We start from the raw sequence: 23674 nt of genomic DNA, 5'->3' as shown, positions 1-23674 counted from the left end.
TGAAAAAGAGGTAGTGAAATCCCTCAATAACATACTAAGGGTGAGGAAGACCCTCAGGTTTAAGACAATCACTGATTGGTTTCCAATGCTGTCACGTCTCCGAGGCTCAGGAGGACATGAACAGCATCTCCCTCAGAGTCCGAGAGTGTCCGTTTCTTCATGCCAAAGACGCTCGATCTGCTCTTTGGGGGTAATGATGATGCCAAGTATCCCTCAGCAAACCCTAAATCGCCCCAGCCTGGTTGTCCAGATTCCCTGACATGACTAAAGCTGGTCACTTTTTGGGTACAATCAGTTACTGGTGAGGGAAAAGTCTCAGATCCTTGTTGCTGCAGATGATCAGGAAGTGTATCTGCTGATTCACTGTAGTTTTCGCCCCAGATTGGGTCCTTCTCCACCAGGCTAAAGCCACTCAAGAGCGTCCCAGCTGCCTCAAGTTCTGTATGCGACCAACATCTTCGGTGTTGCGACTGACCTTGCAGGCCGTCCTCCCTGAAATGCTGCACAGCGCTACAGATGGGCTTGTAGGCTTCCTCAGCTGAGGCGACATCCACAGGTTCAGGGTGAGGAAGGAAGTCCATGTGTGGAGCAGGAGGCTCTTGGTGGTGCAGCTTCAGGAGGTGAGTGATGGTCTGGTCCTCCTCCTGGGTTAGCTGGACGACGGCCCGGCTCAGCTGCACTGGAGGATGGAGGGTACTGATTGTAAAGGAGAGGGTGCCCAGATCTACGGTGGGGTGTGTTCCAGATCTGAATGGGTCTGGACTGGCTGGTGGGGCCAGGCAGGCGGACATAACTGGTGGAGAAGTGTTGAGCTGGAAGCAATCTAATAACTGAGGCAAAGAAATGAAGGTAGAAAGACAGTTTAATAGAGGGTTTAAAAGATAAATAGAACAGAAAATGATGTTTAATCATGATTGTCTTGAACTTTGGTTTCTTCAAATAACAGCAAAGCTTCCCTTTCTTCAGTTTCAACAGTAGGACATACATTCTATCAGCAAACTGCTCATAACAGCTTTACAAGTGTTTGTTTCTGAGTTCATGCCTCAGGGAAGAGATGCATAAATGCTCTTGTCTAATTCATTAGGACTCAGCTGCAACCCCAGTATTTGATTTAGACTAATAAAACAAATCAGATTGCTTAGACTCTAGCCTTGTGAAGCTGCATTCCTAAATCACCTACTTAATGATCTAACAAGCTCAACAAGCTTTCCCTGACATTTAAACACAAGTTAAAACTTTGGCTTTGTTGACTCGTGTAAAGGTTAAAAAGAAAAAAACATCCAAAGTCAGAAAACTCTTGCAGAAAATGTTGCCGTTTTGTTGTTCAGTTGAACAAAAATATTGTGTAAACTGCATCCTAGAAGCAACAGCAGACCACAGTTGTTAACATTAGTAACATGTGCTTGTTGACATGACATTTCAGTGCACAGTCTGTCAGTATGAATTTCATAAAATAATATGTTTAACTAACTGGCATTTCTAATTGCGACTAGCGAGGGTAGAAACAACCAATCAGCTAGTCCAGTAAATGCACTTTACCATCTAACCTCACGACCTTGTTTCCTGTGTTTTACTCTTCTGTGCTTATTTATTGCTGCATTCACAAACTGTAATAATCACAGTACTCATGGGACAGTTGGTCTCTACAGTGAAAAGGGTGAACAAACCACCTCCCCCTTTGCTCCTGGTCTCAGTTTCCTTCCAGCTCCCCTGCTCAGGGGTCTTAGCTCTGTCTGACAGGACTGAGCCAATCTTATTAAACGCTCCTCTGTCTGAGCCACCACATAAGCTCTACCCTCCTCCTCCTCCTCCTGCTCCTCCTCCTCCTGCTCCTGCTCCTCCTCCTCCTCATGAACACCACCCAAATAGCACAGAGGACAAGAGTGGAGAAGAAACTGTTCCCACAATCTGGAGTCATGTTGATTTAAGAAATCAAAATGTCAGAACAATTTAAACATCCCTTCTTTTTAAAATATACATGTGATATATTTTTAAAATTTTTAAAATAACATTTAGTAGTTTCTAACAAAAGGACATCAAAAGGACATCAGAATATCAATTATCCACATTGGTTAAGTTAAAGGTTCAGTTTGCCAGCAGGTGTTTTAGATAGAACCTGAGATCAAAAAGAGAACACTTCATAAATGGGAAGAAATTCAACTTGACATGGTCTTGAAAATGACCTTGACTTGTCTGGACTTGCCAAGAGTTCATTGATGTATTTTTAACACATTACGTTTTGGATAGGAGGTAAAACATATTTTTAAAAAAAGACATCTGTAATCCCTAAAACACTCAAGTGTATGAAAGTGTGTGTGAGACTTATCCCCTGGTTGCTGGTGAACGCATGCCTGTATCCGTGCGGGATCACTCACCCTCAGATCGCTCACGATGTTGGGGATCCTCCTCCCGCGGCTCATGCTGGGATCAGAGTAGAACAGCTCTGCTGGGATGATGGGATGGACTGAGGAGAAGATGAGTCGTCATGAAGCCGCCCAGCTGGGTGAAGCTCTGAAACATGCAGGTAAAAAGATGTCACTCACCTGGCTGGTTATTACAGTCCGTGCGATGATAGTCTGCAAAGTCTGCAGCCAGGTACAGAGGCAGGAAGGAGGGGTGGTGCAGGGTCCTGCTGGAGACGGGAGGCAGGGCTGGTGGCCTGGACATCTGTGCGAGGAGAGACATGGAGACACGGACACAAAACAATCCGAACAGGCCGTAAGTGAAGGGTGAGAGTGATGGTGGAAACTCACGGTGTTCTTTATTTTAGGTCACGGTTGACTTTTCTGGTCACGTTTCTTGGTGGAAGAGAGTCAAACGTGGCACCAGACGTTGGTCACGACCTGACATGCTAATGTCCAGAGTTTATGTCCAACTGTAGCTGTCATCATGTCTCTGCTAGCTGCTAGCTAGCGCCCCCTGCTGGTTGACTCAGGAGACCCCGTGCGTCATTCAACTGATTGATGAAGCAAATGAAAACGAAGCACGAGTAGATTTTATTGTTTGATGCCATCTGCAGCAATATTTAATGGTTTGAAATCAAACTTGTTTCTTGGATTATTGGTGGGGACCACCTTAATGTCAGACTGTTGAGCGTGTTTATATATGTAAACTTTACTCTCGGTACCAAATGCTTCCTCATTGACTAGTGGAGGATGGAACGTCACTCAGATCCTTTAGCTAACCAACCTAGCTAACTAACTAAAGAAGGCTACTACCACATTGTGAATATATCCAAATTCACTGCTTTTAAAATGCTACATAAGTCAAAGTATGAAAATGTAATCAGGAAAATTGTATTAAAAATGTAGACTGCTATGAGTCTCTATATATTGGGTTATGTCATGAGATCCATTATGTTGTATTCGTGTAAATGCAGGATTTGTACTTTTGCATGCAAGTGCCACACAAGTATTTTCAGTCAAATATGCTGATTTTCTCCATTAGTCAATTAGCACAACTGTTTACATTGCAAATGTCTTGAAAAACTGAGAAATGCGGTCCCCATTACCCAAAGTGACACCTTCACAATGCCGTTTGTCAAACCAATAATCCCCCCCCCCCCCCCCCCCCAAAAAAAGAGTTTGATTTATTAATAATAATAATAATAATAATAATAATAATAATGCTGCAGATGGCATGAGAATATAAAAGTGCTAAATTAGTTCAGTAACTTAATTGTCAAGACTGCCTGGATTCATCCACAGGGGTGCAAATGACAGGTATAACCAGTTACCATTGGAAAAAAAAAAAAAGTAATGGAAATGTACAGAATTCTGCATTAAAATAGGTTAAAAATAAGTATTAAAGTGCCCCTTAAATGTTATGATTCCGTGTTGCTGATTTCCCTGAAAGATGCAACTAGTAGAGATAATTGTAACAGCTAAAAACAGTTGTGCACACATAAGTGAGCATACGTTAAACTTAACTTGCAGGGTAATTAGCAACTACAGCTACCAGATAATATTGTGAAGTCAAATTACATTTCCCTAGTGAAATACGAAATTGTATGTTTAGCTTTACTTAGCACGGTCTATGTAAAATCTTAAAGCCAACTCTTTCACCCTTGTGTCTTATAAGCACACTCACGATTAAACAGTAGTTTTAAGAACCTGCTTTATTACAAGTTTTGCATTTAAAAAAAGAAAGATGCCTCCTTCAGATTTGGGCAGCATCTACTTTGGTTTGCATTGATCCTTGTGCTCCTGTGAAGAGACAAAAAAAAAGTCCCCATTAACAAGTGTAAGAACTTACTTGTATAGACATTTTAAGTGTTCCAAGTCTTTACCTTTCCTCATGCCACTAAAGAGAAATTCACCGCGAGAAACTTTAATGTATCGAGCAGGTGGGTGCAGTGCTGGCAGGTATGCAACCTGTGCTCTTCGTCTTGTGGCAGCAGGTGTGGTTTTCAGTGCTGCAGTGGGTTTGACAGTGGGACTCTGCAGACCTACAGTGAGGACAGCAGAAACACTCAGATCCAAAATGGATAAGTCCCATTCAGGAAGCAAACAAACTAGTGTACCTGCTGTGGGCTGCGTCGTTCGGATGATGCTGCCGTACCCGACTGTGTCGGACTCAAACCTGTACACTGAGAAGAGGCGATGGAGACCAGCCACAGGATATGTACACTGAATAATCACCCTGCAAGACAAGAGGACACCTTGATGAAATACTGCATTAGGAGATATTGTAGCTTCAGAAGGGCCAAATACTGTAGTTTGATAAATACCTCGTAGTATTATCAGAAGCCACCCTTTTGGAATTTTGGGTCTTCTTTGTGTAGAGAATCTCATTTTGATAGGTCACATTTTCCCTGCCAAGCTGGAGATAAAATTATGCAACATTCAGATCATTGGTCAAGTACAGATAGGATTCAAGCCAGTGAGCAGCAGTACCTTGACTGTGGCTCCACAGCTGTTGAGTGGAAAAGAGAAGAGAGCCCTGGTGCCGTCAGCCTCTTTTGGTCCACAGTATCTGTCAACAAGGTTTGTTCTAGCAGCAACTCCTCCACTCGGGATGGCCAGAGAAAAGTCAGCGACCACAGTCATCCTCCCATCAGTCGAACACACTACGGAGACATGGGTTCAGCACATGTCACCTATATTTAAAGACTAACTGCTTATTGTAAAGACAGTGCTTACTAATGAATTCAGTAGAAGGGAATGGACAAGTCTTGGCAGTGGAGCTCTGGACCTCTGATGTTTCACGATCCCGCACAAGGATCTCAAAAGTGCCAGAGAACCCCTTCAGAGTAACATCCTGTAAAAAACATAAGCAGCTTCAGTGACGTCCACCTTCAACACAACAGCTGCAGCCAGCAAGTCATTTCCCCGCTCACCTTGTACTCGTAGCCATGGGTGAAGAGCGGCACGTCCAGCAGCAGACTCTGGCTGTTGTTGGTCATGATGTAGCCGTGCTGGGCGGCCAGCTCTGATGTCAGCAGGTCTGATCCAATTAGGATCTCCCACAGGTAGTCAAAAGGCCGGTGGTCCAGCTTGAAGCTGATCCCAGACTCCGAGCAGACAGCGGCAAAGGCTGGAGGAGCTGTTAGATACAAGACTGTATGTTTCTCTGTTCACTGCTAATGAACTAGTTTTTAAATCCTTTGAAAAATGACTTACAGACATCTGTGAACACTGCTACAACAGATCCCATGTGATAAAAAGTCGTGTTCTCAGGCAAAACCGTCAGTGTGTAGTTGATGTCCAGTCTATACTGAAGAACTGCATCTTCTTTAGAGAACTAGGGGACAAAACGGTGACTAAACACAAAACGTAAAGATCAAAACCCGATAAGACTCAAGCCTACTTTTACAGATCCTTACCTGCTGTATGACCGCAGGGTCATCAAAAGGCACCTTCAGAGTGTAGCCATGAGTGTTGTTAAGATCAACTTGTGTGATTGTGTAGCGGCTGGCATTCGTGAAGGGCACGGTAAATTCTTGTCCATTCAAATGAACAGCAGCCAACTTGACGTCTGTAGGGACATCCCCGAGGTAGACGGTGAACGTGTGCTCCTCAAGAACCGTCTGGTTTTCAGTGAGAACAGGGCGCGGCAGCAGGGGCGTGTTCAGCGTCCTCTGACATCTGAGCCTGGTCTCAACCCCATCCTCGTCCATCAGGATTTGTTCCAAGTAGAGGTGAAAGATGTAAAACTCATAGAGCTCACCGGTGATTAAGCTCTGTAACAGACAGATTGCACATGTTCCAGTTGTCCAGATTTGTACATCTACTGTCCAAGACGATAAGTTTAGACCTCAGTTCTGACCTTCCTGTATGTTCCTTCAGCATTACAAGGGATGCTGATCTGGACCGTGCTGTTGTGCTCCTCCACCATGTAGCCCCTCTCCTCAGCAACTGGCTGCTCCACCAGGTCACCATTCAGTCCAACTCTGAGCTGTGTGCTATCGTGACTGGGGTACAGCTCCTCTGGAGTCTCCCACACCATGTAGCCACTGTCAAATGATCCATCATCTGTTGAAAAGATGCCGGACTGTAAAGTGCAAATTGTTACATGAGAGGTAAACGGCAGCAAATGGGAGATTGTTATACTGACGCATGGAGCAAGCAGCCACCAGGTCGACCATGAGGACAGCCCAGCTTTGTCTGGAGAACAGAGTTGCATGGACCACCTCTACTGGAACACCATTCACCTGGAGAGAGAGACTCTGAATCAAAACCTGCTGTAGACTGACATTGCATGCATTAGTGGTTTACCTCAGTGCTGACGGAGTCAGGTTGTCCATACGGCGTTCGAAACACCAGCCTTCCATCCGTCAAGTCAAACAGATAGCTCCGCTTACGAGCTTCAGAGAGGTTCATGGACGGCAGCTGCTCCTCCCCCTTCTGAAACATCACCTGCCAGTCTGAAGTGGTGGAGCTGTGTGCCTGGAAAGAGGTTTTAAAGTCTTAAAAAAGTTGCACCTCACCGCACAATATAAAGCAATGTTACTTGAAAAGACAAACCAGTTTGAGGGCATTCCAGTCATCTTTCATTGTCCCAGATGGACAGTTGAGTTCACTCCTCACAGACACCTTGAAAAAAAAAAAAAAAAAAAAAAGTTAACACTGGAAGCTACCTCATCATAAAAGTAAAATAGTCAAGATGTATCCAAGCTTACTTCCATGTAGTTTGTTTCACAGGTAACCTCTCTCGGGGACCAGGGGAGGGAGGGAGAACAGGTCTCGTTAAAGGTGTAAGTGACATTCTGTCTGTCATTTGTCGCGATCAGGTTGAAGTTGAATGTAAACACTTCATCATCCTAATATAAACAAAATTATACCAGGATGTCAGAGCTGTAAGACCAAACTTAAAATCATGTAGATGTTCTTGATAAATCAAACGTCTTTTGTTTGTACTTTGTTGCCAGTGTGACAGCTAAAGTAAGAGGCTCGGAGCTCCACGTGGCCCTGCAGAGGGAGAACACTGACAGTGTAGCCACACTTTGCTGCGTATTGCTCAGTGATGTGGTACACGCCTGTCCCATCTGGAAGAGAGATTAGTTACATAGCTGAGTTTACTTTAAACCTTACACAAATGTGGAAGTTATTAGATGAAGTGAAGAGAGCACTTCAGTGGAACAAAGTGGACTATAGGAACAATTACCAGAATATTTTATTCCCTCATTGCACATGTTGATCTAACCCTGTTTTAATATATCACTATATTCACTTTAAAAAGTAAAAACATACAATCTATGACTTACCAACAGCCTCAAAGTAAAGTTCCTCCCCAGTGAAGGAGAGATCAACAGTTATCATGAAGTATCGATCACGACACTCCATGTGATAAACTCCTGCATGACCAGACAAGCTAGTGTTACAAATGTGGGCATTGTTTTAATTATTAAGTCAATAAAACCACCTTTTCAGTTACCATTGGGAATATCTGCACATTCTGCAGTTGACCACATTGACAAGAGTAAGGCAACACTGCAAGACAAAGCAATGACAAAAAGATAATCAGCACAAATTGAACTTAATGGTCTGGAAATTTCCACTCTAACAACTTACCCAAAGCAAAACCCAAAAGCCATAGCAGGTGATGTGTTAGCAGTGTCTAAAACCAGCCTAGCTGCCAGGAAACTACACCCGCTAACCAACACAAACTAAAGTGAACCACTTGCTTGGGATATCCTAGCCAAACCGGCAACATGTGGTATGGTCAGCTACTCAAGCTTTTATAAATCATTTTCTTGAGTCACCATGAGGCTGGAGGGAGGGAAGCTCCAACCTCATCAGCTGCAACTGATTCACTTTGATCGCTAACGAGCTACATGTGTGGTTGGTCAGTTTAGAAGTGGATGCATAAAAGCTGCTGTGGAAGAAGCAGGACCGCATGGTGCCCGTTTGGCCAGGAAATACAACAAGCAAGTATCTCACATTAGCTTGTGCTGGTTAGCAGGTGTAGTTTGCTAGCAGCTAGGCTAGCTTTAGACACTGCCAACACATCAGTGGCTATGGCTTTTGGATTTTGTCTTGGGTAAGACACCTTGATGGTTATTTACATGTTTTATCACATAGGTATGCTTGCTCAGGATGTTTGTATTCTGTTGTCTTGCAGTCTGGCCTTGCTCCTGTCTGTGCAGTCAACTGTGAAGTGTGACCCTATTCCCAATGGTAAGATTAAATGGATTTTGCTTAAACACACGCCTGTAGTCACTTCTACATTAAGAACTGAACTTGTTTTATCATTCAGGAGTTCTTCACATGGAGTGTCATGATCGATTCTTCATGATAGCTGTTGATCTTTCCTTTACTGGGGAGGACCCTTACTTTGAGGCTGTCGGTAAGCTCATGTATTTAAATAAAGAATGCAAGAAAACTTTCGCCGCAGGCTAAAGCTCAGTTGTCTTCCAGATGAGACGGGCGTGTATACCATCACTGAGGAATATGCAGCAACATGTGGTTACAGTGTCAATATTATACCTCAAACGGGCTATGTGGAGCTACGAGCCTCTTACTTCAGCTGTCATACTGACAATAAAGTGTGTACAACACAATATGACTATCTCTACAGCCCACTGGGACTCAAATTCTGACGAAATCACTCTGGGTTTCTTCAGGATGACAAAGTGTTTGCATTCAACTTCAACCTGATTATAACACATGAAGGAAAGGAGGCCACCTATGCGTTGAACAACACCTGTTCTCCCTCTCTTCCATGGTCTGCCAGAGAAGTCACCTGTGAGGCCAACTACATGGAGGTAAGATTGCACTCATTGCAAGATTTTTATGAAACTTCAGGTACCCACTCATTTTGATTTCTCTGTAGGTGTCTGTAAGGAGTGACATTTCCTGCCCAACTGGGACAAAGAAAGACGACTGGGATGCTGTGGTTGAAACTGTATGTTTGCTGCTACCTTCTGGGAAATGTGTGGACTTTACAGGATGATGGCTGTTTAGAAGTTGTACTTAATGCTCTTTCAGGCCTATTTCTCAGCTGTCTCAGACTGGCAGGTGATCTTCCAGAGGGCGGGGCAGGAGCTGATGCCCATGGCTCTCTCTGACGCTCATAAGCAGGGCTACATGTTTGACCTGACAGATGGAAGGCTTGTGTTTCGCACACCGTATGGACAACCTGACTCATTCAGCACTCAGGTAAACCACTGAAACTTGTGTTTTTGTATTTTAAATGGCTGTCTTGTAAAGTTTGGTTGAAAGCAGGTTTTGATTCAGAGTCTCTCTCCAGGTGAATGGTGTTCCAGTAGAGGTGGTCCATGCAACTCTGTTCTCCAGACAAAGCTGGGCTGTCCTCATGGTCGACCTGGTGGCTGCTTGCTCCATGCGTCAGTATTGCAATCTCCAATTTGCTGTAGTTTCTCGCATGGCATTGCCAGATGAGGCTGTAAAATGTCATCTCCACAGATGAAGGATCATATGACGAAAGCGGCTACATGATGTGGGAGACTCCCGAGGTGCTTCACCCGCTGATGTCTGGTCAACATGAGACACGGATCAACATCGGAGCCAATGGTGAATTAGTGGAGCAACCAGTTGCAGAGGAGCGGGGCTACACGGTGGAGCAGTATAATGGCACAATCCAGATCAGCATCCCCTATAATGCTGAAGGAGGATACAGGAAGGTCAGAAGTCTGTTACAGGAGCAATGTGGTGACTGTTAAACTTGGCGTATTCCTTCACAACTTTATCGTTTGCAGAGCGCAGTGTCTGGTGACCTCTACGAGTTCTACATCTTCAGTCTGTACTTGGAGCAAATCTCAGTGGATGAAGATGACGTTGACACCAGACTTCGCTTCCACAGGATTTTGACCACTCCTCTGCTGCCACGTCCAGTTTTCACTGAAAACCGTAAGTCTGAATGACTCTTTGTTTATCAAGCTGAAAACATAATCTGAACAGCTTTTTGTTTCAGGAACTGTTCTCGAGGAGCGAACGTTCACCGTCTACCTCGGAGATGTCCCTGCAGATGTCGAGCTGGCTGCTGTTCATTTGAATGAACATGGATGTTCACTCTTTACAAATGCCACCAACCACTGTGCCACCCAAGTTGTTCATCCCAACAACACTCACGGCTACACTGTGTGACTGTGCCGTTTGACGACCCTGCTGTCATAAAACAGGTAAAGGTCATAAATCTTATTCATCTGGTATCTTCAGATGTTGTGCTAATGCTCAGTAAGAACTTTTGTCTACTAGTTCTCCAAAGAAGATGCAGTGATGCAGCACATGCTGGACATCAACTACACACTGACTGTTCTGCCTGAAAACGAGCAGTTTTCCCACCTGGTATCAGTCATGGCATTAACGGATGTCTGTAAGTCACCTTATGTTTTTCAATTTGGCCAATCATCCTACTTGTGCATGAAACGGCTCATCCCACTCTCTGTATCTAACAGCTCCTCCAGCCTTTGCCGCTGTCTGCTCGGAGTCTGGGATCAGCTTCAAGCTGGACCACCGGCCTTTTGACTACCTGTGGGAGATCCTAATCGGCTCAGACCCGCTGACATCAGAGCTGGCCGCCCAGCACGGCTACATCATGACCAACAACAGCCAGAGTCTGCTGCTGGACGTGCCGCTCTTCACCCATGGCTACGAGTACAAGGTGAGCGGGGAAATGACTTGTTGGCTGCAGCTGTTGTGTTGAAGGTGGACGTCACTGAAGCCGCTTGTGTTTTACAGGATGTTACTCTGAAGGGGTTCTCTGGCACTTTTGAGATCCTTGTGCGGGATCGTGAAACATCAGAGGTCCAGAGCTCCACTGCCAAGACTTGTCCATTCCCTTCTACTGAATTCATTAGTAAGAGCTGTCTGTCCTGTCTTTACAATAAGCAGTTAGAGTCTTTAAATATAGGTGACACATGTGCTGAACCCATGTCTCCGTAGTGTGTTCGACTGATGGGAGGATGACTGTGGTCGCTGACTTTTCTGTGGCCATCCCGAGTGGAGGAGTTCCTGCTAGAACAAACCTTGTTGACAGATACTGTGGACCAAAAGAGGCTGATGCCACCAGGGCTCTCTTCTCTTTTCCACTCAACAGCTGTGGATCCACAGTCAAGGTACTGCTGCTCACTAATGTTAAATGTTATACAATTCCTTCTTTCCACACACACTTATGATGATCCTCCAGCTCAGCAAGGAATACGTGACATATGAAAACGAGATTTTCTTCAGCCGGAAGCTGCGCGCCCTGAAAAATCCTTCATTCTCCAATGACATTGACAGGTACATCTTCAACTTTTTTTTTGGTTATTTACGCCTCCTTAACATAATCTAAGACATTATCCCTCCTCTCAGAGTGAAAGTGCAGTGTACGTATCCTCTGGCTGGACTGTATCGCCTCTTCTCGGTGTACAAATTTGAGTCCGACACAGTTGGTGTCGGCCACATCGTGCATTCCGCCCTCTCCACTGAAGGTAGGTGGTTCACTTGCATAAACCACATCACTCGGTGTCGCATGCTGATTGTGTTTTGGTCTTGTACTCTAGGTCTGCAGAGTCCCACTGTTGAGCCCACTATTGCACTTCAAACACCAGTGCCTGTAACCAGTCTCAGCAGAAGACCTGGTTACCGCCCTCCTGCTCAGTACATCAAAGTATCCAGCTTCCTAAAGAATCTTCAGAAAAAAGGTTTGCGCTTAAATTTAGACCCAGTTCAAAAAAAAGTTCTGTTCCTAAATTGTGTTTTTCATTCTCTTCCCAGGAGCAAACCACTTGTCACAAAGGAAAGTAAATGCTGGCATATTTTGAAGGGTTTGATATGTTAACTGTAAATCAATAAATTTGTGTTAAAATACAAAATGACTGAGACTTTAATACTATACAACTCTTGTATAGCTGACTGAAGAGAATGGGATGGCAGTGCAGCTCCAGCTCTAATGTAGTAAATGGAACCTGGATCACTTAATAGTTATCTGAATGTAGCATTGCACTACCAGGTCAACACAGCTTGAGCACTAACCTGTCTTGTGACGAAAAATTGCCATGATCAGAATAACCACTGAACAACTTGCATGTCAAAGGTGGAGGCGATGGCTGGCCTGTGTTACCGTAGCATGGTTCTCTATCCTTCAACCCTTTCAGTCAAAAGTGCTGACATGAACTTGAAATTGGCTCTCCATGCTGTTTTCCATTTAATTTGTGATAGAAATGGACACCCTGGCTATCATCAGCTGTCATGGGTTGGTAAACAGACATTGCTTCGTGAGCTGAAGTTAAAGATTCTATACACTTGCTAAAGACACTGTTGCAGCCAACCTAGTCTGTCAACTTGTAATCATCTGCTTTAAATGCTTGGAGGTCAGGAGTTAAGAAATTTCAGCAAGGAAATACTGGTGAAGAGCATTTAGGAGTTTGAGCTTTTTATTCAATACATTGAACAAAATCAAGAATATGGATTCATTGTTTGTGATCATCTAGCTCCTGTGAAAATAATTTGATTAAGAATTACATTTCAAGCAACTAAACTGTCTGTCATTCTGGAGAAAGTTAGGAACACCGACTGTGTCGGACTCAAACCTGTATACAGTCCAGCCAGAGGAGATGTAGGCTACATCACATGGTCACACTGAGATGAGAGGGGATAATGTCTTAAGTTAGAGGTGTTTAAAAAAAAACAAACAAAAGCTGAAGATGTACCTGTCAATGTCATTGCTGGTGAGTGAGACTTTTCAGGGCACGCAGCTTCCAGCTGAGAAATCTTGTTTTAGTAGGTCACATTCCTTGCTGAGCTGGAGGAACGACATCAGCACGTGTATGGAATGAAGGGAACTGTATACCATTTAACATTAGTGAGCAGCAGTACCTTGACTGTGGCTCCACAGCTGTTGAGTGGAAAGGAGAAGAGAGCCCTGGTGGAGCTCTGGACCTCTGATGTTTCACAGTCCTGCACAAGGAGCTCAAAAGTGCCAGAGAGTAACATCCTGTAAAACACAAGCAGCTTCAGTCTCGTCCACCTTCACTGCAACAGTTGCTGCTGCCAACAAGTCATTTCCACTCTCACCTTGTTCTTGAAGTGGGACGCGTCCAGCAGCAGACTCTGGCTGTCGATGGTCGGATGCTTGACTTCAGAGCAGGACAGGCGCAGGTCCAGCAAATGACATTAACAATGTTTCCTTTCCATTCAGGTTTTACAGAAAGCCACGTCCAAACTGAAGCAACATGTTTAATACCAGGGCCCTTTCTCCAGAAATCATGAGAATGCTAAAGGATACACATGGAAAAGTTTAGGGGAGTACAACTATGAGGAAAAACATTTAAATTGTGCTCATAGAAAAACAGTTACAGATATGAACAGAATCCATCAAAACACAAACTCAAACATATATAGCAAACTCACAGAATTGATTACATCATTACAATAGACAACTAATGCTAACTGCTAGTACGGCATAGTTTTTGTTTTTATTTTATTGGTGCAAATGTAGTGTAATAACAGACAAAACAAGAAAACAGACATAGACAAATATACAGACAACAGTTGTAATGATGAAATGTCAGGATATGATTAGAGTCAGATAATACTAATGTAAGGTAAAACAAAATACAAAGACAATTATTTGATGAATACTGTTTAAATGAAGCTTCAAAGCAGCACCTCCTAGATGTTTTTCCCATCACTCCATTGTCACGCTCTGTTTTCTTTTACCTGATTTGCATATTTAAAGTAAATTTAAAGTTTCAATACAACCTGAAGTTAAAAGGATATTTTCATTTGTTATGCACATTGAAATATGAATTGTAGTAATTTGTGGGTCATTTCGTTACCAAATCGTGAGGCAGATGTTCACTGATAGTGCGCTTACAACCTCATTCTGTCTTGTACCACTAGGGATAGAGCCACAGACTCATATTTATACTATTTTGTTTGTTGTAGTTGAAGAAAAATCTTCAATTTCTACTGATTTCAAAAGACTCACTGCTCTGCTTCTGTGGTGTTTTTCACACTTCCAAAAGAAACTTGCAGGTTTTTTCACGATGACATGACTTCATTTAGGCATATAGTCAGAATATCAAAATATGGGTGGAATGGAAGTGTTCTTTAACATTAACTCAAGTCATGGTTTAAACACACACTTGTGTTCGCAGCCTCCCTGCGTCTGCGTCTGGCTGACATGGCTGTGAGGTCCACAGAGGAGTTCAAGGGACGACGGATTGCAAAAGTTCTTGTATCGTTTGCTGGGTAACGACACTGAAGTGTCAGCCTAGAACAGACGAGACTCTCATCAACACCGTCATCTGCTTTCAAAACAGATTGTATTCGGTGTGTAGGTGTCTCACCTGTACGGGGAGTCTCTGTGTATGAGAGGATCATCAACAGGCAGAAACTCTTGACGGTAACTGATCTGGTTTTCATAAACAAGGAAGCTCCCCTCAGTCTGAGGAACACGAGGAGATCAGAAAATAAGCCTGGGAGCATTATATTCAGTGCAACTTTAAAATAATTAGAAGTATCTCACAGTAACAGTCGTCCCACAGGAGTCCAGGCTGAAGCTGAACAGAGCTCTGGCACTGTCCGTCTCCATGGGAACACAGCTGTGGTCCAATAAGGTGGTTCGGTTGGGGTGAGTGGGCGGGATGGTGTGGGTGGTGTCGACTACTGCCACCATCCTTCCCTCTGGCAAACACACTGTCAGAGAAACACTGCATGAATTATTAAAAAACAAAGACAAATATTTTAACTTTAAATGATTCAGTTTGAGGTAGTACCAAATAATTCTCTCGCTGGAAAGGTGCATTTGTGGACAAGAGTGTCCTCCACTTTCAGAGACACTGAATCCACAACAGACACTTCAACTCCAGAGACAAGACCCTGCAACGTCAGCTCCTGCATGAGAGAAGAAGAAACCCAACAGAAGAAACTGGGTCTCATTTAATCAAAGTATCCATGATGTGTTCAAATCCTCTCTTTCAATTAAGATGTTTTTTTTAAAAAAAGGAAGCCTGACGAGTGTTTCTAATCCTCCCTTTCATTAAGATGGAGATTAGCTGTCAGCTGAGTAATTGGACATGAAAAACGAATTAAGTTAAAGTCAGCAGGATCTAGTAAAAACAGTGTGATTGATTACCTCAAAGTGCAACCCAAGGCTGTAGGAGGGGATCTCCACTGACATGTAGTCGTCCTCTGCCTTCAGCAGGAACCCGCCCATCTCCACCAGGTCCCAGTCCAGCTTTCGGCCTGCGAGGAAGAGCTCCCACTGCAGCTCGGCCTGGGCCCCGTGGTGCAGCAGCACCAGCAGGCTGCTGTCGGTGCACTTCCCCTCCAGTTTGGGGGAACTTGGAGCTGCACGGGAAATCATTTGGGTGATATGTTTGTGAGGCTGATATTTAGGTTTTTGGAGAAGAGTTTAACATATAGTTAAACATGTAAACTATCAGTGAATAAATAGTAATAAACTCAGACTTCTCACCCGCGTATTCAATACTGTGCTCTATAGTGACTTGATGATAAAACACCTCTCCACTTGGTGAGATGATGAGAGTGAAGCTGAAAGAGAGGCTGTACACCTTATAGCCACCACCTACAAACTGGGATTAGAGAGCACGTTGTTTCACATATTCTTGGATTTGATGACATGATAAAACTGCTCAGTCACTCTCACCTCTGGGATTATCTTTGGGTGTGACAATGGGAAACGAAGCTGGTAAGAGTGGCTCCCGTTGGAGTGGGAGAGCCTTGACACGCTCAGGTCTGTGTCGTGCTGTGTTCGGTGGCTCCAGGTCCAGGTTAAAAGGTCTCCGCCACCATCTACTGTCACCTTCTGGAGGGAAACGTCAGCTGCGAAAGAGCCTACAGTGAAGGAAAACAATCCCTTAGATGAGACTGCTTCTGTGGAGAGAGAGAAAGAGACCAATAACGGCGGGATGATCAACACACCGGAAACCTAAAGTCTCGAGTTCAACATCTTTCTACCATTATTGTCTCACATAAGACAAAACTCCCCAAACGTGTAAAACAAAGCCATCAAATGCTAATCGTAATAATTTGACACTTCGTACAAAATCTTTACATTATTATAATGAAATAAAATAATGTAAAATCCGAAGTCAATATTTATGCACATCTTACCTCTTTCTGTTTAAGGATACCAAACAATCCCCCATCCCTACTGCACATCATACAAACATTCGTGAACATGGACTCAGAGAGCCTTACTGCTGGTGAAGACTGGGACTTGTGGGATGAAAGGAGTCTTGAGGAGCCTGAAGGAGCGGTGCTGTGTGAGAGGCCAGCGCTCGTCCTCCCACTGCCTCGTGAAGAACAGATCCACCGACATGGACTGACTGTACTGTCCTCTCAAAACTCCACTCTGGAAGAATCACAGTCAGGTGAAAACAACTAAAAAAAAAACAAAAAAACATAGCAAACAGCTATTTTTGCAGACGTCAAATTGATTTGTGTCTTTCCGTCTATATTGTTAATGCACTATTGCTCGTTTCTATACCTTAAGGTGTCCACCATGGGCTCCGAAAGGAATCCTGATCTCCACTCTTCCCTCCTGGAGGCCAACCTTGAATCCTCTCTCGGCATTTTCAGGCTCACTCAGAGTCCATCCATTCACTCCCATCCTCATGCCTCTGTCTCTGAACTGACCGTGGACTAATGGAGACAGAACATAAGGGACGGTCCACAGCAGGTCGGGCCCATCTGCTGTTGCCTCATCTGGGGGTGAGAAGAGGGAAGAAAGGGAGACATTTCACTTTGGTATTTTACGTTTGTCAAACGACGTCATACTGATACTAACTCTGAGCACAGGCAACAGTGGTGTCAGCAGCCAGGAAGTTGCTTCGGAGTCTGTACAGGATGGTAGCTCTGACAATCTCTAAATCCACTCCTCTCTCCTGGGAAAACGCATTAACGCCCACACACAGCATCCACTTAATAACCGAATGATGTAAGACCAGTAATCTCGAATAAACAACATCGTCTGCGTGTACCTTAACAGACTGTGAGAGAGGGGAGGAGTAGGGACAGCGGAAAACGAGGTGTGAGCCACGCTGGGAGATGTGGTAGCCCAGAGCAGCAGCCTCGGTCAGGGACAAGACCCTGGCTTGCTCTGGTGGCCGGTCCTCTGTGGAGAACATCACAGTGATGTCTGCCTCGTCATCTCCCTAGTCAGTGTCACAGAGGTGATCAGTCAACTGACTGCACACTGATTCATTCACTCATTTAAGAAGCCTCACAGAAAAGTCAGCTACTGACCTTTTTCTCTGTTTTGGACATGCCGGACAGGAGCGACTGCTGGATGGACACCTAGAGAAGAAGAGACAAGGCTTGATACACCTTCATAAATCACTCAAATCTTCGTTTAGCCCCAAAATGCACCTGGTAAAGTTGCTTGAATTTGGACAGCCTCGCAGTGAAGGTCCTAACTTTGCTGTGCGTGTGTTCTCAAGCGAAAAAACAAGTGGAAAAGTTGCCAGACATAGAATAAATGTGGATGTGATGACATAACTATGCAGGTGAATAACTCACCTCCATGTAGTTTTCCTCACAGACGATCTCTCTGGTGCTCCACTGACCCTGCAGTGAGCAGTGGAGCTGGAGGGGATAGGCTGCCACCTTCCCATCCGACTGCAGGTTCACGAACCAAAGATGCAGGTGATAGTCTGTGCCTCTCTGTATAGGAGATGTACAGAAGTTGGTGTGCTGTTAAGTATGCAATCCTGCAACATGGCAACACAAAAACAACGTCGGACACAAACTACCATGCTGTGGACGTGACAGGCGAGGAAGGAGGCACGAAACACCGCCTCTCCAACGCCGCTGATTAGGACGGTGTAACCACAGAATGAGGCCTCCTGATTGGACAGAAAGTGGAATCCATTCTGGTCTGGTGGTTCAACAGCACAACGTCACCAACGAGTATGTCTGGGAGAGAACCCAAGCAGAACTGGTGCACATTTTCTCATCGAGGACAAAGAGACATACCTTCAAAGGCAAAACGGAACATCAAGCCGAGGAAGCTGGATCTGACGGAGAGCCAGAAGTGCCGCTCAATACATTTTGTGTGAAACATTCCTGAGAAAATTAAGAATGGTGTGAAGTGACAACTGATTTATAAACGAATGCATTATGTAAAAGAAATGCATTAAAATGTGATTAGATGAGTAGCAATAAATTTAATACTACAGTTTATAGTCTTGTTACATGAAAATGATGTCAGGAATACAAAAATGTTCCTGGTTTTACATCTGTGAATACAATGATTTGATGGAATGCAAAGCAGTGCTGCACAAACGCTCAGAGCATAAATTTGATTAAGTGATGTGTGATTTTTGCTACATTTGTCATGTTGCACAGCCTTTTTTTTGATAATAAGCCTTTGCCATCCTGTCCTATATGTGCATGTCCAAGGAACTTCTGTTCTTATTGTTCAATGTAAAGGGAGACAATAAAATAACAGCAGCAAACAGTATTATCTATATACAGATATATCTCTTTCTACACTCAACCATATTCTGTATATAATTTCAAAACAGGAGCTCTCCAACAGCACAATATTTCCCCTGTGGGAAAATATTTAATAACAGTCCTGGCAACTAAAAGTCTGTACATGAGAAGGAATACACAATATTATAAGAGAAACACTTAATAGCAAGGCTGAGATAATATCCACTCCTTGTCTGGGCCTCCTGTTTGTTGAGTTTGTTGGCCCTACTCATTCCTGGGTAATGTTATGAGACAGACATACTGCACTGCTTTAACCTTCTGAACACACGGTCTTACCTGGTGGTGATGGACTGGTAACACACAGAGGCGAGACGAGGAGCAACACCACACTGAAACAACACATGGTCTTTTCATGACGCTTCATTTTAAATGTAGCTTGTATCTTTCACACTTCAACTCACCCACACAGACTGTGGTGACATATCGTCATTTTTTTTGTTAAGAGCAGTTGTGACCTCAGTTGGTGAAAATGTGTCAACTTGAAGGCTGCTCAGTCCTGTTTACCTCCTGAGAGGCCGCCATTTTGACTGACGCACCTGTCAATTGGGAATCCAATTAGCCTAGCACAAACCTCCTTTCTCTGGACATTTACCTACATAAACACTTGTAGAAAAACAGCTTAATTTGAGCCCAATTCAAAGTAAATTAGCAAAAACTTAAGAGGCATATTTCATGAGGCATTCAAGTCAAGTGTTGAGTTCGAGGCCCTGAATAAAAAATGCAATCTTACAGTGACACCCATTGGACGGCCGGGCCACACGACAGCACCGTTTCCCAGAACTTCACAGACATAGACAGCCACCATCCATCCATCCATGTCAAATCCACCATAGATCCACAACAGGTCCACTTCCTTGACACGAAAGTTAATTCTTACCCATTCAGCACCACACACGGACGCATTTCAACCCAAGTTTATTTCAAGGCCACTGACACAAGCCCTCCTTCACACAAGCAGCTGCCACCCCACATTCACACACACACACACACACACACATTCAAAGGCATAATCAAATCAAATTATAATTCTCAGACTTTCAAACAACTACACAGACCCTCAACTGTACCGGTGGTTATTTAAGTCACACCAACGTCACCCTTCTGGAATCCTGCAAAAACCTCCCTCTTTCATGCTCTGCTCATCTTCCCACTTCTACTCTACATGTTGTGTGACCACACAGACAGAAAGTTATATTCCTGTGGTGGTGTAACAGCACCATCTACTAGGAGAACTCAGAAGTGCAAAAGGCCTGCATCCTGGGGATCAAGAGATGATATGCGACTTTTCTGTCAAGTATCATTGTTTTTATTACAAATGTGAAATGTAAACAAGTGTTGTAAAGGTGCAAAGATCTGCAATGACATTACAACTGAAGAGATACCAATTTAGAATAGCCTCCATGCAGCTGTAAAAACACAAATTGGCATATGTTAAAGCACAGGGTTGGTATCTTGTAGTTGCATCAAATCATTATTACATAATCACATGATACTGTTAGCGGAAAATGCTAATAATCACATTCAGGCAAATACATGGTCCCTTCAGCTGATTGGTTAAGATCTAAGGCAGCTGCACTCTCATTGGCTGCTGTTAAAAGTGTGCTGGTAGAAGATTTTGACGTTGGCCGTGTAATCCATCGCGATGCTGGCACCCATACTCTTAGCCCCCAGACTAGCTCCGCCGAGGGCTGAAGACTGCTGCAAAGTCATGAGGCTGTAGCCACGGAAACGGCCCTTCAACTTGTCAGATGATGCCACTTCATCCAGGACCTCAGTGAACCCTGAGACACAGAAAAACAAAAGAGAGCAAACTGACATTCAGTGGAACTTTCTGTGATTCGCCTCAGTTTCTTTCAGCGTCAAATTCAGTTCAGGGCGTCGTTTTGTTGATCTGAGGGACGCTGACCTGACTTCAGAAGCTCCCAGCTCCTCCACACTGAGCCCTCACACAGGATGGGCAGGCCGAGGTCACCACTCAATAGAGGCTGCCACAACAGACGGACGAAGACATAACATTAAATTCCTGCAGTGAGTGTTCAGGGCAAAATAACTGTATACGTGTGTGTGTATATTACCTCTTGTGCTGTGGGTAAGACTGCTTCTACGTGTTTAGCCAGGACTCTCCCAGCCTGAGTGAACACATGCTTGCAGAGAGCGTCCCCCGTCTCTGCAACTTAAACACGTGCACACAAACACGTTTCACTTCCACTTTAATCTTTTTTATTTTATTTTTCTGAACAGAACCAAGCAGGGAGTGACGCACCGCCTACCTTCAGCCAGCTTCTTGCAGAATCCAGCAAAGTGGGACTTCTGGAAGTTCCTGTATAGGTGCGGCAGCATGCCCATCAGATCTGACACCTGGGATGAATTGGACATATTTTTCAGAGAGAAATTTGACTCCCTGAAACGATGAACATATTCTCTCATTGGTGTCTGACCTGGAAGTATTCCTCCATGGCTTTTCTGACAAGCGCAATGTCGTGAGGAGGAGCCACCAGGTTGTCTCTGGCATCGAACACCGTCTTCACCGCCAAATGGGAGATCCAGAATGCTGAGAGACAGACAGACGTCTGTGTAAAGAGCCTGATCCAGTCAACAAAGCTTTAAAACATTCATAATCGGATCGCCATGGCTACCTCCTCCCTCGTCGCCCATCATGTGACCCCAGCCTCCGCAGCCGATCTGTGAGCCATCGGGATTGAGTAATTTGCAGTTAGAGCCGGTCCCTGATATCAACACTACACCGCCTACAGAGAAAACAGAGCAGTGTATATGATACTAATGATGAGTGTGTTGAACTTGTTAAACCATAAAGTTTGGAAAGACACGCTATAGATGATAGGATTTATACAGCCACACCTAAGGGGGGTAAAGTATCAGGCCTCGCCCTACTTTATGGTAACGATTTACACTGTGTCTGTGACTGAGAATCTTCCAACTGTTTTTGTAGACAGGACAATTGTAGCTACGACAGAAATTAGGACAGTAGAACTCATTTGCTAAACAACACCTGATGTGCATATTCATATCTTCTGAAAATGTATATAGTTTAAAATATCTATGGCAATTTATCATATCTTTATGGCACAAATGTTTGCAAAAGAGAATGCATTCAAGGTGTTGAGATGAAATTAAAATGGTATAACGTTTTGTTCTGAGGCTTTGACGCAGCACAACGAAACAACAGAGAAAAAAAGAGAACAGTTACCTCGATCGCTGGCTGTCGCGATTGCGCCGATGGCATCAGTGGTGATGAAGTAGTGCTGGCTGAGAGCGGGGAACCGTTCCTTCATCTGAGCGATCAGTTTGTCGATGGCGTCCTTCTTCTCCCCTCCACTCAGAGACATGCCCTGCACACACACACACATTTAAATGTTCCACTTATTTGTTCAACAATTACACATCAGGAAGTCAAAAAAACGTGTGTAGGCATTTGACAAACTTTGAAGGTTTAACTGACCAATGAGCATAACGGCGTGTTCGGATCCAGCCCTGCCTCCGTCTTGGCTCTCTGGACCATGTCGTTGATGACTTCGATGCATTTGTCCACCCCGACCAACTGTACACGCAAACAGAAGCACACACAAAGTCTTTTTGGCCATCAGCTTTTATAGTTTTGATTATGAGAGGAAATAAATCAAAGACTTATAATGTCTCCCAATACTAATCCATTATTTCCTCCCTATAACCCTTACTTTGTTTCCTAAATCTTGCCACCCCCCCACTGCTCACCCAGTGGTTGGAGCACGGTCCCTCTGTCTCTGCCAGGATCTTTCCATCAGCTGCCACCAACATGGCCTTGGAGTGGGTCCCCCCACTAGACAAACAGCAACAGAAACACATGCATAGAGTCAATACCATCGAGGCAACATTAGGAGAATGAAGTAACGTTACATGCATTTGTTGTCTATAAACTCACAGGTGCAACTGCAAAGCAAGTATCTTCACATTTCCATACATTTATTATCTCTCTCTCTCTCTCTCTCTCTCTCTCTCTCTCTCTCTCTCACACACACACACACACACACACACACACACACACACACACACACACACACACACAATTTATTTTTGATGTAAACTGTGCAGGAGAGGAAGTGATCACGAGACCCATAAAAAGTTCCCTATTCCTCCAGTCAGGACAGTAAAATCAGAATGAAACTAAGCTAATACGTTTAAATTTCCAGATGACAACCGGGGAAAGTTGTCTGGTAACCTGCAATACACACAACCCTTAACTGATATCAATTCATAAAAAGTCAAAGAAGAAGAGGTTTTGCTGTAAATTAAACTAAATCTTACCCCTCTACTCCGCCGAACACCGACGCCATGTCTCACTTCCTGTTGTGGTCCGGTCCAAGTGCGCAGATATCGCGAGAGCAGCAGCTCGGCTCCAATCTGCAATGCTCATGAAAAACCAGTAGGTGGCAGCTGTGTTTCACCCTGAACCTTCAGTTTACATCATGTCTTCATGATGATTTCTGTTTTTCTTTTTTTCCTTAATAAGAAAAACATAAAGTAAGGCAGAGGACGTGTTTTAGTTTGGTGGAGGAACACTGGCGAACTGTGTGTCTTGACTCATGGACTAAAAATCCGTAGTTAGTCAGAGATTTAGCACCATCTGGTTATGGGCTAAAAACAGGGACAACTCTTGAGCTGCAGTGTGAGCCAGCAGGAGGCATCTGCAACGCATTAATTTTGAGGCCAGCTTCTCTTTGCCAACACAGGCAGCTTAAAACATATCTATCATTCTTTGGCTCCCG

General features: G+C 44.1%; 4 protein-coding genes and 1 pseudogene across 24 annotated transcripts; 1 reads left to right on the top strand and 4 right to left on the bottom strand.

Annotated features, from left to right (window-relative positions):
- Window positions 1–30: 30 nt before the first annotated feature.
- Window positions 31–3519, bottom strand: LOC119027444. Of its 3 annotated transcripts, XM_037112641.1 has the most exons (4): window positions 2754–3515; window positions 2544–2667; window positions 2376–2464; window positions 31–830 (listed from the first exon to the last, which is right to left on the bottom strand). In XM_037112641.1, the coding sequence occupies exons 2-4, from the start codon at window positions 2665–2667 to the stop codon at window positions 69–71; spliced, it is 975 nt and encodes a 324-aa protein (XP_036968536.1). In that variant the 5' UTR covers window positions 2754–3515; the 3' UTR covers window positions 31–68. The 3 variants fall into 3 exon arrangements, with proteins under 3 accessions (XP_036968536.1, XP_036968537.1, XP_036968535.1); XM_037112642.1 differs by lacking the exon at window positions 2544–2667 and having other exon boundaries at window positions 2376–2511; window positions 2754–3519; XM_037112640.1 differs by having other exon boundaries at window positions 2544–3517.
- A 579-nt stretch (window positions 3520–4098) lies between these two features.
- LOC119026963 lies at window positions 4099–8187 on the bottom strand. 2 transcript variants are annotated; one of them, XM_037111671.1, is made up of 18 exons: window positions 8013–8187; window positions 7876–7931; window positions 7706–7795; window positions 7359–7486; window positions 7121–7261; window positions 6966–7034; window positions 6717–6887; window positions 6556–6667; window positions 6268–6473; window positions 5825–6181; window positions 5622–5742; window positions 5339–5544; window positions 5142–5259; window positions 4896–5068; window positions 4730–4821; window positions 4523–4641; window positions 4289–4447; window positions 4099–4205 (listed from the first exon to the last, which is right to left on the bottom strand). In XM_037111671.1, exons 1-18 carry the CDS (start codon window positions 8033–8035, stop codon window positions 4159–4161), a joined length of 2388 nt encoding a protein of 795 aa, XP_036967566.1. In that variant the 5' UTR covers window positions 8036–8187; the 3' UTR covers window positions 4099–4158. The 2 variants fall into 2 exon arrangements, with proteins under 2 accessions (XP_036967566.1, XP_036967567.1); XM_037111672.1 differs by having other exon boundaries at window positions 6556–6652; window positions 8013–8186.
- A 132-nt stretch (window positions 8188–8319) lies between these two features.
- On the top strand, window positions 8320–12259 carry LOC119026964 (annotated as a pseudogene).
- Window positions 12260–12376: 117 nt separating this feature from the next.
- On the bottom strand, window positions 12377–20121 carry LOC119026965. Of its 18 annotated transcripts, XM_037111679.1 has the most exons (21): window positions 19979–20121; window positions 19642–19764; window positions 19188–19240; window positions 18390–18479; window positions 18167–18291; window positions 17934–18077; window positions 17661–17711; window positions 17396–17569; window positions 17203–17299; window positions 16903–17120; window positions 16614–16767; window positions 16060–16286; window positions 15868–15985; window positions 15526–15740; window positions 15167–15284; window positions 14917–15086; window positions 14738–14835; window positions 14534–14661; window positions 13461–13660; window positions 13263–13380; window positions 12377–13188 (listed from the first exon to the last, which is right to left on the bottom strand). In XM_037111679.1, exons 2-19 carry the CDS (start codon window positions 19740–19742, stop codon window positions 13650–13652), a joined length of 2292 nt encoding a protein of 763 aa, XP_036967574.1. In that variant the 5' UTR covers window positions 19743–19764; window positions 19979–20121; the 3' UTR covers window positions 12377–13188; window positions 13263–13380; window positions 13461–13649. The 18 variants fall into 18 exon arrangements, with proteins under 18 accessions (XP_036967574.1, XP_036967569.1, XP_036967573.1 ...); XM_037111674.1 differs by lacking the exons at window positions 12377–13188; window positions 13263–13380; window positions 13461–13660 and having other exon boundaries at window positions 14334–14661; XM_037111678.1 differs by lacking the exons at window positions 12377–13188; window positions 13263–13380; window positions 13461–13660 and having other exon boundaries at window positions 14334–14661; window positions 14917–15074.
- An 80-nt stretch (window positions 20122–20201) lies between these two features.
- On the bottom strand, window positions 20202–23423 carry nagk (N-acetylglucosamine kinase). The gene is made up of 10 exons (XM_037111695.1): window positions 23214–23423; window positions 22644–22728; window positions 22372–22470; window positions 22120–22261; window positions 21548–21658; window positions 21350–21462; window positions 21182–21269; window positions 20987–21084; window positions 20818–20896; window positions 20202–20692 (listed from the first exon to the last, which is right to left on the bottom strand). Exons 1-10 carry the CDS (start codon window positions 23240–23242, stop codon window positions 20490–20492), a joined length of 1047 nt encoding a protein of 348 aa, XP_036967590.1. The 5' UTR covers window positions 23243–23423; the 3' UTR covers window positions 20202–20489.
- Window positions 23424–23674: the final 251 nt, after the last annotated feature.

Source organism: Acanthopagrus latus, chromosome 10, assembly GCF_904848185.1.
Source record: "Acanthopagrus latus isolate v.2019 chromosome 10, fAcaLat1.1, whole genome shotgun sequence".
NCBI lineage: Eukaryota > Metazoa > Chordata > Actinopteri > Spariformes > Sparidae > Acanthopagrus > Acanthopagrus latus.
This window is presented reverse-complemented; position numbering and strand designations above follow the sequence as displayed.

Coding starts and splice junctions, on each gene's coding strand:
- LOC119026963 (XM_037111671.1), bottom strand. CDS start 8,035: ATGGCTTTTGGGTTTTGCTTTGG. Junction 6,888..6,965: donor ACTGGAATGCCCTCAAACTG/GTTTGTCTTTTC, acceptor ACCTCTTTCCAG/GCACACAGCTCCACCACTTC. Junction 4,642..4,729: donor GCTTCTGATAATACTACGAG/GTATTTATCAAA, acceptor CTTGTCTTGCAG/GGTGATTATTCAGTGTACAT.
- LOC119027444 (XM_037112640.1), bottom strand. CDS start 2,685: ATGTCTCTCCTCGCACAGATGTCCAGGCCACCAGCCCTGCCTCCCGTC. Junction 2,465..2,543: donor GGACTGTAATAACCAGCCAG/GTGAGTGACATC, acceptor TCTTCTCCTCAG/TCCATCCCATCATCCCAGCA. Junction 831..2,375: donor ACATCGTGAGCGATCTGAGG/GTGAGTGATCCC, acceptor TCTTTGCCTCAG/TTATTAGATTGCTTCCAGCT.
- LOC119026965 (XM_037111674.1), bottom strand. CDS start 19,742: ATGGTGGATTTGACATGGATGGATGGATGGTGGCTGTCTATGTCTGTG. Junction 18,292..18,389: donor GTTCCGTTTTGCCTTTGAAG/GTATGTCTCTTT, acceptor TTGAACCACCAG/ACCAGAATGGATTCCACTTT. Junction 17,121..17,202: donor CACTGTTGCCTGTGCTCAGA/GTTAGTATCAGT, acceptor TCTCACCCCCAG/ATGAGGCAACAGCAGATGGG.
- nagk (XM_037111695.1), bottom strand. CDS start 23,242: ATGGCGTCGGTGTTCGGCGGAGTAGAGGG. Junction 21,463..21,547: donor GATGGGCGACGAGGGAGGAG/GTAGCCATGGCG, acceptor TCTGTCTCTCAG/CATTCTGGATCTCCCATTTG. Junction 20,897..20,986: donor TCTTACCCACAGCACAAGAG/GTAATATACACA, acceptor CTGTTGTGGCAG/CCTCTATTGAGTGGTGACCT.